Source organism: Loxodonta africana, chromosome 8 (assembly GCF_030014295.1).
Source record: "Loxodonta africana isolate mLoxAfr1 chromosome 8, mLoxAfr1.hap2, whole genome shotgun sequence".
In the NCBI taxonomy this organism is placed as follows: domain Eukaryota; kingdom Metazoa; phylum Chordata; class Mammalia; order Proboscidea; family Elephantidae; genus Loxodonta; species Loxodonta africana.
Window position 1 is genome coordinate 63,018,073 of NC_087349.1, and position 17,796 is coordinate 63,035,868.

Sequence of the window (17,796 nt, forward strand, 5' to 3'; positions counted from 1 at the left end):
CGCAATCATACCATTAGGTGTGGTCTTTTAATGAGAATTTGGGGTCTGCATCCCATTGGTCTCCTGCTCCCTCAGAAGTTGTCTGTTGTGTTCCCTGACAGGGCAGACATCGATTGTGGCCGGGCACCAACTAGTTCTTCTGGTCTCAGGATATTGTAGGTCTCTGGTTCAAGTGGCCCTTTCTGTCTCTTGGGTTCTTAGTTGTCGTGTGACCTTGGTGTTCTTCCTTTGCCTTTGCTCCAGGTGGGTTGAGACCAATTAATGTATTTTAGATGGCTGCTTGTTGGCATTTAGGACCCCAGGTGCCACAATTCAAAGTGGGATGCAGAGTGTTTTCATAATAGAATTGTTTTGCCCATTGATTTAGAAGTCCTCTCAAACCAAGTTCCCCAGACCCCAGCCCCTGCTTCGCTATCCTTTGAAGCTTTCATTTTATCTCGGAAACCTCTTTACTTTTAATCCAGTCCAATTAGGCTGACCTTCCATGTTTTGAGTGTTGTCCTTCCCTTCACCCAAAGCAGTTCCCATCTACAGATTGATCAATAAAAAGCCCTCTCCCTCCCTCCCTCCCTCCCTCCCCCCTTTGTAACCACAAAAGTATGTGTTCTTTTCCGTTTTTTCTATTTCTCAAGATCTTATAATAGTGGTCTTATACAATATTTGTCCTTTTGCAACTGACTCATTTCGCTCAGCATAATGCCTTCCAGATTCCTCCATGTTATGAAGTGTTTCAGAGATTCGTCACTGTTCTTTATCGATGCGTAGTATTCCATTGTGTGAATATACCACAATTTATTTACCCATTCGTCCGTTGATGGACATCTTGGTTGCTTCCAGCTTTTTGCTATTGTAAACAGAGCTGCAATAAACATGGGTGTGCATATATCTGTTTGTGTGAAGGGTCTTGTATTTTTAGGGTATATTCCGAGGAGTGGGATTTCTGGGTTGTATGGTAGTTCTATTTCTAACTGTTTAAGATAACGCCAGATGGATTTCCAAAGTGGTTGTACCATTTTACAACCCCACCAGCAGTGTATGAGAGTTCCAGTCTCTCCGCAGCCTCTCCAACATTTATTATTTTGTGTTTTTTGAATTAATGCCAGTCTAGTTGGTGTGAGATGGAATCTCATCGTAGTTTTAATTTGCATTTCTCTAATGACTAATGATCGAGAGCATTTTCTCATGTATCTGTTGGCTGCCTGAATATCTTCCTTAGTGAAATGTGTGTTCATATCCTTTGCCCACTTCTTGATTGGGTTGTTTGTCTTTTTGTGGTTGAGTTTTGACAGAATCATGTAGATTTTAGAGATCAGGCGCTGGTCTGAGATGTCATAGCTGAATATTCTTTCCCAGTCTGTAGGTGGTCTTTTTACTCTTTTGGTGAAGTCTTTAGATGAGCATAGGTGTTTGATTTTTAGGAGCTCCCAGTTATCTGGTTTCTCTTCATCATTTTTGGCAATGTTTTGTATTCTGTTTATGCCCTATATTAGGGCTCCTAGGGTAGATCCTATTTTTTCTTCCATGATTTTTATCGTTTTAGTCTTTATGTTTAGGTCTTTGATCCACTTGGAGTTAGTTTTTGTGCATGGTGTGAGGTATGGGTCCTGTTTCATTCTTTTGCAAATGGATATCCAGGTATGCCAGCACCATTTGTTAAAAAGACTATTATTTCCCCAATTGACTGACACTGGTCCCTTGTCAAATATCAGCTGCTCATAAATGGATGGATTTATATCTGGATTCTCAATTCTGTTCCATTGGTCTATGTGCCTGTTGTTGTACCAGTACCAGGTTGTTTTGACTACTGTAGCTATATAATCGGTTCTGAAATCAGGTAGGGTGAGGCCTCCCACTTTCTTCTTCTTTTTCAGTAATGTTTTGCTTATCCGGGGGTTCTTTCCTTTCCATATGAAATTAGTGATTTGTTTCTCTATTCCCTTAAAGTATGACATTGGTATTTGGATTGGAAGTGCGTTGTATGTATAAATGGCTTTTGGTAGAATAGACATTTTTACTATGTTAAGTCTTCCTATCCATGAGCAGGGTATGTTTTTCCATTTAAGTGTGTCCTTTTGAATTTCTTGTAGCAGAGTTTTATAGTTTTCTTTGTATAGGTCTTTTACATCCTTGGTAAGATTTATTCCTAAGTATTTTATCTTCTTGGGGGCTACTGTGAATGGTATTGATTTGGTTATTTCCTCTTCGGTGTTCTTTTTGTTGATGTAGAGGAATCCAAGTGATTTTTGTATGTTTATTTTATATCCTGAGACTCTTCCAAACTCTTCTATTAGTTTCAGTAGTTTTCTGGAGGATTTCTTAGGGTTTTCCATGTATACGATCATGTCATCTGCAAATAGTGATAGCTTTACTTCCTCCTTACCAATCTGGATACCCTTTATTTCTTTGTCTAGCCTAATTGCTCTGGCTAGGACTTCAAGTACGATGTTGAATAAGAGTGGTGATAAAGGGCATCCTTGTCTGGTTCCCGTTCTCAAGGGAAATGCTTTCAGGTTCTCTCCTTTTAGAGTGATATTGGCCATCGGCTTTGCATATATGCCCTTTATTATGTTGAGGAATTTTCCTTCAATTCCTATTTTGGTGAGAGTTTTTATCATAAATGGGTGTTGGACTTTGTCAAATGCCTTTTCTGCATCAATTGATAAGATCATGTGGTTTTTGTCTTTTGTTTTATTTATGTGATGGATTACATTAATGGTTTTTCTGATATTAAACCAGCCTTGCATACCTGGTATAAATCCCACTTGATCAGGGTGTGTGTATTATTTTTTTGATGTGTTGTTGGATTCTATTGGCTAGAATTTTATTAAGGATTTTTGCATTTATGTTCATGAGGGATATAGGTCTAAAATTTTCTTTTTTTGTAATGTCTTTACCTGGTTTTGGTATCAGGGAGATGGTAGCTTCATAGAATGAGTTGGGTAGTATTCCGTCTTTTTCTGTACTTTGAAATACCTTCAATAGTAATGGTGTTAAGTCATCCCTGAAGGTTTGGTAGAACTCTGCAGTGAAGCCATCTGGGCCAGGACTTTTTTTTTGTTGGGAGTTTTTTGATTACCGTTTCAATCTCTTTTTTTGTTATGGGTCTATTTAGTTGTTCTACTTCTGAATGTGTTAGTTTAGGTAAGTAGTATTGTTCCAAGAATTTATCCATTTCTTCTAGGTTTTCAAATTTGTTAGAGTACAATTTTATGTAGTAATCTGATATGATTCTTTTGATTTCATTTGGTTCTGTTGTGATGTGGTCCTTCTCGTTTCTTATTCGGGTTATTTGTTTCCTTTCCTGTTTTTCTTTAGTCAGTCTAGCCAATGGTTTATCAATTTTGTTAATTTTTTCAAAGAACCAGCTTTTGGCTTTGTTAATTCTTTCGATTGTTTTTCTGTTCTCTAATTCATTTAGTTCAGCTCTAATTTTTATTATTTGTTTTCTTCGGGTGCCTGATGGATTCTTTTGTTGCTCACTTTCTATTTGCTCAAGTTGTCGGGACAGTTCTCTGATTTTGTCTCTTTCTTCTTTTTGTATGTGTGCATTTATCGATATAAATTGGCCTCTGAGCACTGCTTTTGCTTTGTCCCAGAGGTTTTGATAGGAAGTATTTTCACTCTCATTGCTTTCTAAGAATTTCCTTATTCCCTCCTTGATGTCTTCTATAACCCAGTCTTTTTTCAGGAGGGTATTGTTCATTTTCCAAGTATTTGATTTCTTTTCCCTAGTTTTTCTGTTATTGATTTCTAGCTTCATTGCCTTGTGGTCTGAGAAGATGCTTTGTAATATTTCGATGTTTTGGATTCTGGAAAGATTTGTTTTATGCCCTAACATGTGGTCTATTCTAGAGAATGTTCCATGTGCGCTAGAAAAAAAAGTATATTTTGCAGCAGTTGGGTGGAGAGTTCTGTATAAGTCAATGAGGTCAAGTTGGTTGATTGTTGTAAGTAGGTCTTCCGTGTCTCTATTGAGCTTCTTACTGGATGTCCTGTCCTTCTCCGAAAGTGGTGTGTTGAAGTCTCCTACTATATATGTGGAGGTGTCTATCTCACTTTTCAATTCTGTTAAAATTTGATTTATGTATCTTGCAGCCCTGTCATTAGGTGCGTAAATATTTAATATGGTTATGTCTTCCTGATCAATTGTCCCTTTTATCATTATATAGTGTCCTTCTTTATCCTTTGTGGCGGATTTAAGTCTAAAGTCTATTTTGTCAGAAATTAATATTGCTACTCCTCTTCTCTTTTGCTTCTTGTTTGCTTGATATATTTTTTTCCATCCTTTGAGTTTTAGTTTGTTTGTGTCTCTAAGTCTAAGGTGTGTCTCTTGTAGGCAGCATATAGATGGATCGTGTTTTTTTATCCAGTCTGTGACTCTCTGTCTCTTTATTGGTGCATTTAGTCCATTTACATTCAGCGTAATTCTAGATAAGTAAGTTTTTAGTGCTGTCATTTTGATGCCTTTTCATGTGTGTTGTTGGCCATTTCATTTTTCCACATGCTTTTTTGTGCTGAGACGTTTTTCTTAGTAGCTTGTGAGATCCTCATTTTCATAATGTTTAACTTTGTGTTTATTGAGTCGTTACGTTTTTCTTGGCTTTTTTCTTGAGTTATGGGATTGATATTCCTTTTTGTGGTTACCTTTTTATTTACCCCTATTTTTCTAAGTAAAAACCTAACTTGTATCCTTCTATTTCGCCTTGTATCACTCTCCATCTGGCAGTTCAATGCCTCCTATATTTAGTCCCTCTTTTTGATTATTTTGATCGTTTATCTATTGATTTCCATGATTTCCTGTTGTGTGTATTATTTTGTTTATTTATTTATTTTTTAGAATTAGTCTTAATTTGTTTGTTTTTGTGCTTTCCCTGTTTGAGTTGCGTTGATATCAGGACGTTCAGTTTTGTGACCTTGTATTGTGCTGGTACCTGATATTATTGGTCATCCGGCCAAACAATCTCCTTTAGCATTTCTTGCAGTCTTGGTTTAGTTTTTGCAAATTCTCTAAACTTGTGTTTATCTGTAAATATCTTAATTTCTCCTTCATATTTCAGAGAGAGTTTTGCTGGATATATGATCCTTGGTTGGCAGTTTTTCTCGTTTAGTGCTCTGTATATGTCGTCCCATTCCCTTCTTGCCTGCATGGTTTCTGCTGAGTAGTCTGAACTTATTCTTATTGATTCTCCCTTGAAGGAAACCTTTCTTTTCTCCCTGGCTGCTTTTAAAATTTTCTGTTTGTCTTTGGTTTTGGCAAGTTTGATGATGATATGTCTTGGTGTTTTTCTTTTTGGATCAATCTTAAATGGGGTTCGATGAGCATCTTGGATAGATATCCTTTCTTCTTTCATGCCTTCAGGGAAGTTTTGTGTCAGGAGTTCTTCAACTATTTTCTCTGTGTTTTCTGTCCCCCCTCCCTGTTCTGGGACTCCAATTACTCGCAAGTTATCCTTCTTGATAGAGTCCCACATGATTCTTAGGGTTTCTTCATTGTTTTTAATTCTTTTATCTGATTTTTTTTCAGCTATGTTGGTATTGTTTCCTTGGTCCTCCAGAAGTCCCAGTCTACATTCTAATTGCTCGAGTCTGCTCCTCTGACTTTCTATTGCGTTGTCAAATTCTGTAATTTTATTGTTAATCTTTTGGATTTCTACATGCTGTCTCTCTATGGATTCTTGCAACTTGTTGATTTTTCCACTATGTTCTTGAATAATCTTTTTGAGTTCTTCAACAGTTTTATCAGTGTGTTCCTTGGCTTTTTCTGCATTTATCCTAATTTCATTTGTGATATCTTTAAGCATTCTGTAAATTAGTTTTTTATATTCTGTATCTGATAATTCCAGGATTGTATCTTCATTTGGGAAAGATTTTGATTCTTTTGTTTGGGGGGTTGGAGAAGCTGTCATGGTCTGTTTCTTTATGTGGTTTGATATGGACTGCTGTCTACGAGCCATCACTGGGAAACTAGATTTTCCAAGTAGTCAGCTAAAAAAAAATGCAGTCAGATCCCTATCTGAATTCTCTCTCTGGCTCCGGGTATTCGGATGTTAATGGGGTCGCCTGGGGAGGGTGGGGGAGGGATCTGAGAGCTAGGAGTGTAGCACCACAGAATATAGAGCTGAACACCACGTTCACGCTCCGCCCCCGTTCGCCAAAATCCGGGCTGGACGGGTCCCTGGCTAGGACACTGCTTTCCTTGCTCGGAAACCAGTCAATTCCTCCTGGGGACTTCCTCTGGTGCGCGGCACCGCTCGTGGGCACTGGGTGGGCGTTTCCCGCACGAACGGGTGGGCCCGCCCCCAGGGTCTATTCAGGCGATTATAATTAGGTCCCGCGGTCACGCCCCGCCTGTGCGCACGCCCAAATCCCAGCGGGATGACTTCCGGGTTAAGACGCTGCTTTCCCTGTTCGGGAACCAGTCACTTCCTCCCCGGGACTTCTCCTTCCAGAGCGCCACACCTCTCGCGTGAACTGGTTTGGGGTCACCTGCACGGCTAGGTGGGCCCGCCCCCTGGGTCAATTCAGGGCAATAAAAATGGACTCCGTGCTCACGCCCCGCTCGTGCGCGCGCCCAAGCCCCAGCAGGACGGCACCCCGTCTGGGACGCTACTTTCTGCGCTTCGGGACCAGTCAGTTCCTCCGCACGGCCCGGTGGGCCCACCCCCTGGGTCAATTCAGGGCAATAAAAATGGACTCCGCGCTCACGCCCCGTTCGTGCGCGCGCCCAAGCCCCGGCAGGACGGCACCGCGTCTGGGACGCTACTTTCTGCGCTTCGAGACCAATCAGTTCCTCCGCACGGCCAGGTGGGCCCGCCCCCTGGGTCAATTCAGGGCAATAAAAATGGACTCCGTGCTCACGCCCCGCTCGTGCGCGTGCCCAAGCCCCGGCAAGACGGCACCCTGTCTGGGACGCTACTTTCTGCGCTTCGGGACCAATCAGTTCCTCCCGGGGACTTCTCCTTCCGGTGTGCCACACCTCTCGCGCAAACTGAGAGGGCGTCACTCGCACGACCAGGTGGTCCCGCCCCCTGGGTCAATTCAGGGTAATAAAAATGGACCCCGCGCTCATGCCCCGCCCGCGCGCGCGCCCAGATCCCAGCGGAATGGCTGCCCATCTGGGATGCTGCTTTCCCTGTTTTGAGACCAGACACTTTCGGAGATTTCTCCCTCTGGTGTGCCGTGCCACACGCGCGGACTGGGTGTGCGTCCTCCCGCACGAACGTGTGGGCCCCGCCCTGGGGTCACTTTAGGGAAATATAGTTGACCCCCCACCCGCTCGCGCCCCGTCGGCTTCTCGCCTAACTCCCGGTGGGACGGCACCCCAGCTGGGACGCTGTTCTCCCCCCTCCCAGATCAGTCACTGCCTCCTGGGTGCTTCTCCCTCCGGCTGCGCCCCTACGCCGCCCACGCCAACCTGCTGGGCTTCCTCCTGGGATGGGTTCGGGGGGGAAGGGGTGGGCCCCCTTTCTGTGCCGTCTGCCCCCCTGGGCTCTGCCCCCGATCGAGCTCCGAAGGTCACCTGCCTGGTGCGCTGGCTCCTAGTTCTGAAAACAGTCGCTGTCTGCCCGTATTTGTTCGTTTTCCGTCTCTAAGTCTGTGCTTGTTGTTCAGAGTTCGTAGATTGTTATGTATGTGATCGATTCCCTTGTTTTTCCGAGTCTTTGTTGCAAGAGGGATCCGCGGTAGCGTCCACCTAGTCCGCCATCTTGGCCCCCGCTCTCCACTTGTTTTTGATAGCTTTCTTTTCTGTACAATGATAGTTCTGGCTGATTTTGTACCTTTTTTACTCCAGATCTGAAATCAGCTATTTCACTTAGGAGCCCTTACTGTTATGAGTTAATGGTGTCTACAGACTGTAGTCTAGGACTGCAAATAACTGCTGGTTCTTATGGCTTTTTCAGTGGACAGAGATAGGTAATATATTTTCTTTTAGAAAGAGAGAAACCCATCATGAAATCATGTAGAAATAGACTTTAATCACAAATTTAATTTTACATTCTTTTATTATTTTCTAATGCTGAAAGTCTTCGGGCTTAATGACATCAACATAATCACTACTGTAACATACATGGTGGTGCTAACCAAAAGGTTGGTGGTTTGAATCCACCAGCAGCTCTGCAGAAGAAAGTTGTGGCAGTCTGCTTCTATAGAGATTTCAGCCTTGAACGTCTGGTGGGGCAGTTCTTCTCTGTCCTGTAGGGTTGCTATGCGTCGAAATTAACTCGACAACAACAGGCTGGGAATATAAGTTATGTATATCCTTATATATAGGTTTATTACATAAAATAGTTTAAAATAATAATAACGTTCTTAGATATATACCATTAAGAGTATATAGTAAAATCACTGTGCTTTTTGAAATAAATTTTTTACCATTTTGATACATAGTTAGGTTCATTTGCTTCATTTTGTGTATTTTCAGGAATTACTTTCTTTTAATCATTCAGTTTTAGTTTTTAATTATGAAAAACATTTCTGTGGCTCCAGTCAAAAATATAAAACAATGTACATTCAGAGAAGTCTGTCTTTTGTCCTTATTACTGCCACTCTAGCCCCTCCTTCCCACCAAAAGTAACCTTTTTTTTTTTTTTTACTAATTTTGAGTTCTTTCAATTTTCTTTTTGAAAATATAAGAAAGTATAATTTTATTTCTATGTATGTATACAGATGAAAATGTCTTTTAAATTCCAGTAGACTCAGTAGTATAGAAGTACTTCCAAATGGCTGCTGTAGAATCAGTGAGACTTATGGCTCATACTGTCTGTCTTTGGATTTATTGAGTATTTATATATAGTTAGTATATATTTAGTTAACACTTAGTTTATCTATTTTAATGATACATACTTCTAATTCTGTTTTATTAAATAGTGAACTGAATTCAAAGCTGCAGGATACTTTAGAACAAATTGAGGTAAGAAAGGTCCCGTCATAAGTTAAAACAACTTTGTTTTCAAAGCTTTTTGAATGGCATAAATGCACCTTATATTTTGGCTTTCATATTGTTATTAGCAGTGTTTCAGGTGTTTATTTTGAACATCTCTTGATGGCTAAGTTAATGTTAATCTGCTTGTAAACTTGATAATACTTTTGAAATCATAGGATCTGAAAACAGTATTTTATTTCTAGAAAATCCTGAAACTGTTAGCCATAGTTATATCCTCATTATCTAAATTATAGCCCAAATACTTTCCATGTATTATTTTTTGATTATCAGCTGGTTGTCCTTTTTAGTTTTGTGAGTCGATTTACTTAATTATTAGCTGATAAAAGCCTTCCTAAATTCCTAAACCACGTAATAATAGCTCACAGTTCCTCACAAATACAGCAGCTAGAAAGGAAAAGGTAAGTCATTATGGACGTGAAGCTTTGCCTTTCCTCTTACGTTTATATGTTCAGAGTTTGTCTCTTTCCTTGGCAGTCTTTGCCAACCAGGGTATTCATTTTAACACATATAATAAGAATAATTTAGTTTCTTCTGGAATTTTATGTTATTGTTTTCCTGATAGAGGACTTAGAACAGTTAAAGCTGGACTTTCAGGTGACCTTTTATGAAAAGAGTTCTTGGTCATGAGTGCAGGTATTCACAATCGTAAAAAAAGCTCATTTATTTGATAATCATAAAAGCAGCTGCTTTAAAAATCTTATAAGTAAACAATCCTCTGTATATTTTTAATTTTCTTGACTCTTAAAATACAATATTATTCTATACTTATATAGAAAGTCATTATTTTAAAATGAAATTAATGAAATAGAAACTCATACTGTCAGTATATTTAGTTACAGAAGTGTAAACCTTGAGGTATGTATTTTAAGATCAATACAGTTTTTTTGAGAATTACTTCCCCAGTGATTACAGGATTGTTTTATTATTTCTCAGTAGTTCCATAAATTTAGTTCATTTAATTTTTAAGGTTTTAGCTCATGCTTCAGGGAACATAAAGTTAAGCAAAAAAAAAAAAAAAATCCTTAAGAAAATATATTGAGTATGTGTAACTTGAGACTCTAGGCACAGGCTTTTAGAAACTGAAATATTGATAATATATTGGTAAACTTGATTACAGTTTTTAATAAATGATAATAAATAATCATTTATTTATAAATTTACCTAAATTTGTTTTTGATGGCCAAATTCAGTGTGATACTAAATGTACTTAGATATTGCCCTGGAAACATAATTCCTTAATCTTTTTTAATTTGCTTCCTCTTTTAATTACATAGGAACAATTGGATGTAGCTCTTTCCAAAATCTGCAAGAATTTTGACATTAACCATTATACCAAGGTTCAACAAGCTTATCGACTTCTTGGAAAAACACAGGTTAGTTTTGAAAGGATGCTTGCTTTTTTCTTAATCAGAAATATATTGATCTTTATGATTGCTTAAGTCTGAATATTACTAATGTAGTATCCTTTGTGGATTTCATTTAATAAGTAAGTTTTTATGGTGTATTAACAGATGGAATTTAGTTGTTCCATGTGTATGTAGTGTGATTAAAACATTACAGAAATTTGTTTTGTACTGCGTAGTGTTTGTCAAATTCAGTATTTCCACAATTTTATGTAGGTTTTTTTTTATGTATATTATAAAATAATTCAATGGAAGGAGACACGTAGTCTTTTTTACCTCAGCTCTTGGTCCTGGATCAGGAGTTCTTAATTTGGAGCTTCATGGGTTCTTAGATGGGCCAGCATGACTCTCTAAATGGCATGTAAACCGTTGCACATTGTGTACCTTTATCTGTAAAAACAAGTCCATTGCATTTATCAGATTCTTCAAAGGGTTCTACTGTCCCCAAAATGTTCATAACTACTTTCATAATGCATGGTTTTATATACTCTTAACTGCTCAAGGCTTCCTTGAAAATCTTGAAACCTGCCATGGCTTGAAAGCTGATTGTGTCTTTTGTAGAAGTTTATATATTTATACAACATTTAGACATGATAGATATAAATGTTTCATTCTTTAAATGTTTCCCTCTGTATAAATAACCTAAAATGTAAGAATCAGCACAAAGCCAATTCCTATGAGGCGGAGGTAAAATCTATCCCAGATTTCCACATTCTCTAAGCTGCTGTACCACTCCATCTCCTACACTGGCCGCTCTCCCTCCCCTTAGCACTCTTGCCTCCCCGTTTGGGTTTGGCAATTCACTACAACATCTCATGAAACTCATGAACTGTACTTAGAGGAATAGGGTACAACTCAGAATCAGGAAGCAGGCAGGCAAAGCCTCCCTTCTTAGTACTGGACAGCTGTCTCAGCTCCTCTAGACCATGCAGACTTCCTCTCAGCCCCCTGAGGACAGGCTCTTCTCTGTCCCCTGAGGACAGGCTCTTCTCTGTCCCCTGAGGACAGGCTTCTCTTGGCCCTGACATCGGTCACCACTGGCTTTGCCGCTGGGCTCTTCTGGGCTTCATGCCACCTTCAATATTACAACCTGGACCATTTTACAGCTCTTTTAGGGGGTTCCTTGCCTCCTCTCTATTTCTGGTTCTTCTCTCCTTTTTTCCTTCTGCTTTTCTTCCTGCTGCTTTCTGTCTGTAAAACCTCTTCCAGACTGGATGCATATATCTACAAACACCTCGTAAATTTCAAGGCATGGCCCTCCCACCAAGGCCACAAACTGACCGGTCCACTCTCAGTAGGCCACAGATGCTTATTTGCATAGTAGGCTATAGTCACTTCATTTGCATGGTCTATAGTCACTTCATTTGCATAGTCTATTGACCAATCCCAACAAGGTGCGTACCAATCACAGGGTAGGCTGCAGCCCAGGGCTAAACAAAAAGTCAGGTTGTTTACAGTTTACCCAGGAAATGTCAGTTAACCTGGACGTAAGTAATAAACCCTCTGGGGTAGAAACTAGGGCAAATGTAACGCCTCAGGGCTTAGGGGAAAATTCTCTCAATCTATTTTTCCAAAGAACCAAGGCAAGAGACCACATAAAGGAACTCATTTCACCATACCCTCCATTATCATACTTTATTAATTTTCAGTTCTTAAGCAATATGTAGGAAAAAGTACAAGAAAGAAGACACTTGGCAGTTTTGAGAGACATATTTAAAGACCTTTGAAAATGCCATTACCATGTTTTTACACAAACAAATATAAAAGGTATGTGCTATTTGCATAAAAATATGGTATACTCCCAATTTTCCCTGTAAGATTTGTTCTTTCATTCATTAAATATTTATTGAGATCTATTATGTGCATTGCTCTAGGCACCTAGATATACACCCTCGTGGAACTTACATTCTAGTGGAGGAGACAGATATTAAAGAAAGAAATGAATGTGATGTTGGTTGGTAACAAGTACTCTAAAAATATAAATGAGGATTAGAAGATAGAGTGATAGGAAGTACTGATTTATATGAGATTATCCAAAAAGACTTCTCTGATGAGGTGACCATTGAGAAGTGCTCTGCATGATGTAAAAGAATGAATATCTGATGGCAGACGAGATCCTGAGGTGTGATTGTGCATGACAGCATTGAAATAGATTTCGATGGGAACACAATCATAAATACAGAGCAGCAGAGCAGTGTTCATGATTCACACTTATCTTCAGCAGCATGATGTTTTGGTTAGTTGAAGGGTTATTTGCAAGTAATCAACACTGCAGTTATAATTCTGTGAATAGCAGTGATCTTTGTGCTTTAACTGTAGTTGGTAAAGATGTTTTCCTGTGTTTTTCCAATCTGTTGACATTTACTTGCATTAATAACAAGAAGTTATATTGTATTTTTTTTTTTCTTTTCTTTCCCACAGACAGCAATGGATCAACTTCATATGCACTTCACCCAAGCCATTCACAATACCGTGTTTCAAGTTGTGCTTGGTTATGTGGAACTATGTGCAGGAAACACAGATACAAAATTCCAAAAGCTGCAATATAAGGATCTCTGTACAGTATGTAGTAATTTAATTACTGTTCCTAAGTCTCTTTTTTAGTTTTTACATTAATATTCCATTCTTCTTAGCACTTACTATTTAAAAATGCTACTAAAATAAAAACAAATATGTTTGCCAAAAGTTTTTTTGTTCCATCATAATCCTTTACTCATGCAGGAATCAGAGGACTCAGTCACACAGGTGGCAACAGTTGATGGGGTGGCACAGAGTTGTGGAGTGCATCTCCTTCTAAATTGACTCTGCCCTTGACTAGCTTCTCTCACCCTTCCCTTTCAGGTTCTTAATTCTCTTCTATCATTGCATTTAGGATGCTTCTAAGCAATCACTTTTGGTAGTTTTCTGCACAAACTTTCATTTTTTTCGTGTGATAAATGCTGTCTATGTCAGCATCTATAACCAGTTTTTCCTTTTCTTAAGGAAACAGGAGTCTATAGGTAATTTAACCCCCAGGTGAGAAATGGACTGACTGGGGCTATGTTTCGGAGAGTAGATCCTGCTGAGGGGGTGTTGTAGAATTCGAGGAAAAGTGCAGAATGCACAACTGCATGAAAGGCGGTGTCATTTGCTTCTATAGGGAAGACTGGTGACGGGCAGGTTTGAGTGGATCATCATGAGTTTTGCTTTATTTTTTTTAATTTTCATTATGCTTTAAATGAAAGTTTATAAATCAAGTCAGGCTCTCATACAAAAATTTATATACACCTTGCTGTATACTCCTAATAGCTCACCCCCTAATGAGACAGTCTGCTTCTTCCCTCCACTCTCTCATGTCCATTCTGCCAGCTTCTAATCCCCTCTGCGCTCTCATCTCCCCTCCAGATAGGAGATGCCAACATAATCTCAAGTGTTTACTTCATCCAAGAAGTAAACCAGCATCTTTTTTTTCTATCCCATTGTCCAGTCCAATCCCTGTCTGAAGAGTTGGCTTTAGGAATGGTTCCTGTCCTGGGCTAACAGAAGGTCTGGGGGCTATGACCACCAGGGTCCTTCTAGTCTCAGCCAGACCATTAAGTCTGGTCTTTTTACAGAAATCTGGGGTCTGCATCCCACCACTCTTCTGCTCCCTCAGGGGCTCTCTGTTGTGTTCCCTGTCAGGGCAGTCATTGGTTGTAGCTGGGCACCATCTAGTTCTTCTGGTCTCAGGCTGATGTAGTCTCTGGCTTATGTAGCCTTTTCATCTCTTGGGCTCCTAATTACCGTATGTCTTTGGTGTTCTTCATTCTCCTTTGCTCCAGGTGGGTTAAGACCAACAGATGCATCTTAGATGGCCACTTGCTAGTGTTTAAAACCCCAGTCGCCGCTCTCCGAAGTGGAATGCAGAATGTTATCTTAATAGATTTTATTATGCCAATTGACTTAGATGTCCCTGAAACCATGGTCCCCAAACTCCTGCCCCTGCTATGCTGACCTTTGAAGCATTCAGTTTATTCAGGAAACTTCTTTGCTTTTGGTTTAGTCCAGTTGTGCTGACCTCCCCTGTATTGTGTACTGTCTTTCCCTTCACCTAAAGTAGTTCTTATCTGCTATCTAATTAGTGAATACCCCTCTGCCTCCCTCTCCTGTCTTGTAACCCTCAAAGAATATTTCTTCTCTGTTTAAATTATTTTTCGAGCTGTTATGATAGTGGTCCTACACAATATTTGTCCTTTTGCAGCTGACTAATTTTACTCAGCATAATGCCTTCCAGATTCCCCCATGTTATGAAATGTTTCACAGATTCATCACTGTTCTTTATCGATGTGGAGTATTCCATTGTGTGAATATACCATAATTTATTTATCCATTCATCTGTCGATGGGCACCTTGGTTGCTTCCTTCTTTTTGCTATTGTAAACAGTGCTGCAGTGAACGTGGGTGCACAGGTATCTGTTTGTGTAAAGGCTCTTATTTCTCTGGGATATAGTCCAAGGAGTGGTATTGCTGGATTGTATGGTAGTTCTATTTCTAGCTTTTTAAGGAAGCGCCAAATCAGTTTCCAAAGTGGTTGTACCATTTTACATTCCCACCAGCACTGTGTAAGTGTTCCAGTCTCTCCACAACCTTTCCAACATTTATTATTTTGTGTTTTTTGGATTAATGCCAGCCTTGATGGAATGAGGTGGAATCTCTTTGTAGTTTTGATTTGCGTTTATCTGATGGCTAATGATTGTGAGCACTTCCTCATGTAACTGTTAGCTACCTGAATGTCTTTTTTAGTGAAGTTTCTGTTCATACCTTTAGCCCATTTTTTAATTTGGTTATTTGTCTTTTTGTAGTTGAGTTTTTGCAGTATCATGTAGATTTTAGAAATCAGGCACTGATTGGAAATGTCATAGCTAAAAACTTTTTCCCAGTCTATAGGTGATATTTTTACTCTTTTGGTGAAGTCTTCGGATGAGCATAGGTGTTTGATTTTTAGGAGCTCCCAGTTATCTAGTTTTTCTTCTGCATTGTTAGTAATGTTTTGTATACTGTTTATGCCATGTATTAGGGCCCCTAACATTGTCCCTATTTTTTCTTCCATGATCTTTATAGTTTTAGATTTTATATTTAGGTCTTTGACCCATTTTGACTTCATTTTTGTGCACCGTGTGAGGTATGGGTCTTGTTTCATTGTTTTACAGGTGGATATCCGGTTATGCCAGCACCATTTGTTAAAAAGACTGTCTTTTCCCCCTTTAACTGTTTTGGAGTCTTTGTCAAATATCAACTGCTCATATGTGGATGGATTTATATCTGGATTTTCAATTCTTTTCCATTGGTCTGTGTATCTGTCGTTGTACCGGTACTAGGCTGTTTTGACTACTGTGGTGGTATAATAGGTTCTAAAATCAGGTAGATTGAGGTCTCCCACTTTGTTCTTCTTTTTCAGTAATGCTTTACTTATCTGGGGCCTGTTTCCCTTCCATATGAAGTTGGTGGTTTCTCCATCTCATTAAAGAATGTCGTTGGAATTTGGACTGGAATTGCATTAAATATATAGATCGCTTTTGATAGAATAGACATTTCTATAATGTTAAGTCTTCCTATCCATGAGCAAGGTATATTTTTCCACTTATGTAGGCCTCTTTTTGTTTCTTGCAGAAGTGTTTTGTAGTTTTCTTTGTATAAGTCTTTTACAGTCTCAGGAAAGATTTATTCCCAAGTATTTTATCTTCTTGGGGGCTACTGTAAATGGTATTGATTTGGTGATTTCCTCTTTGATGTTCTTTTTGTTGGTATAGAGGAATCCAACTGATTTTCGTATGTTTATCTTGTAACCTGATACTCTGCTGAACTCTTCTATTAGTTTCAGTAGTTTTCTGGAGGATTCCTTAGGGTTTTCTGTGTATAAGATCATGTCATCTACAGATAGGGACACTTTTACTTCTTCCTTGCCAGTCTGGATGCCCTTAATTTCTTTATCTAGCCTCATTACTCTGGCCAGCACCTCCAACACAGTGTTCAGTAAGAGTGATGGTAAAGGGCATCCTCGTCTGGCTCCCGATCTCAAGGGGAATGCCTTTCAGGCTCTTTCCATTTAGGATGATGTTGGCTATTGGCTTTGTATAAATGCCGTTTTTTATGTTGAGGAATTCTCCTTCTATTCCTGTTTTGCTGAGAGTTTTTTTGTCAGATTGCTTTCCTGCATCAATTGATAAAATCATGTGATTCTCGTCTTTTGTTTTATTTATATGATGGATTATATTAATTGTTTTTCTAGTGTTGAACCATCCCTGCATACCTGGTATGAATACCACTTGGTCGTGATGAATTATTTTTTTGATATGTTGTTGAATTCTATTGGCTAGAATTTTGTTGAGGATTTTTGCATCTGGTTTTGGTATCAGGGGTATGCTGGCATCATAGAATGAGTTTGGGAGTATTCCGTCCTTTTCTATGCTCTGAAATACCTTTCGTAGTAGTGGTGTTAACTCTTCTCTGAAAGTTCGGTAGAACTCTGGAGTGAAGCCATCTGGGCCAGGGCCTTTTTTTTAGGTGGGAGCTTTTTGATTACCTTTTCAATCTCTTCTTTTGTTGTGGGTTTATTTAATTGTTGTACCTCTGTTTGTATTAGTTTAGGTAGGTAGTGTGTTACTAGGAATTCATCCATTTCTTCTAGGTTTTCGAATTTGTTAGAGTATCGCCCATCTCATTTCTTCTTTGGGTTATTTCCTTCCTCGTGTTTTTCTTTTGTCAGTTTGGCCAGTGTTTTATCAATTTTGTTGATTGTTTTCAAAGAACTAGCTTTTAGTCTTGTTAATTCTTTCAATTGTTTTTCTGTTTTCTATTTCATTTAGTTCAGCTCTAATTTTTATTATTTGTTTTCTTCTGGTGCTGGTGCCTGAGAGTTTCTTTTGTTGCCCTCTTTCTATTTGTTCAAGTTGTAGGGATAATTCTTTAATTTTGTCCCTTCTTTTTGTATGTGTGCATTTACTGATATAAATTGACTTCTGAGGACTACTTTTGCTGTGTCTCAATGGTTCTGATAGGAAGTGTTTTCATTCTCATTGGATTCTCTGAATATCTTTATTCCATCCTTAATGTATTCTATGATCTAGCCTTTTTTGAGCAGGGTATGTTCAGTTTCCAAGTGTTTTCTTTTCCCTGCTTTTTCTGTTATTGATTTCCACTTTTATGGCATTATGGTCAGAGAAGATGCTTTGTAATATTTCAGTGTTTTAGATTCTGCTAAAGCTTGCTTGATGACCTAGTATGTGGTCTATTCTAGAGAATGTTCCATGTGCACTAGAAAAGAAAGTATACTTGGTTGCTGTTGGGTGGTGTGTTCTGTATATGTCTATGAGGTCAAGTTGGTTGATTGTGGCATTTAGATCATCCGTGTCTTTATTGAGCTTCTTTCTGGAAGAAAGTGGTGTGTTGAAGTCTCCTACTATTATTGTGGAGCTGTCTATCTCACTTTTC

General features: G+C 39.1%; 1 protein-coding gene across 10 annotated transcripts in view; it reads left to right on the top strand.

Annotated features, from left to right (window-relative positions):
* The window catches only part of VPS50 (VPS50 subunit of EARP/GARPII complex), a 148,750-nt gene that overhangs the window by 44,349 nt on the left and 86,605 nt on the right, over positions 1 to 17,796 (top strand). For all 10 annotated transcript variants that reach the window (XR_010322682.1, XR_010322680.1, XR_010322681.1 and 7 more), the window contains 3 exons: positions 8,869 to 8,911; positions 10,219 to 10,317; positions 12,769 to 12,909. Coding sequence is in view for 5 of the 10 variants with exons in the window: in XM_023544412.2 (XP_023400180.1) it covers positions 8,869 to 8,911; positions 10,219 to 10,317; positions 12,769 to 12,909 (283 nt within the window). In the remaining 5 variants the exon portion in view is untranslated. The remainder of the gene's footprint in view (positions 1 to 8,868; positions 8,912 to 10,218; positions 10,318 to 12,768; positions 12,910 to 17,796) is intronic.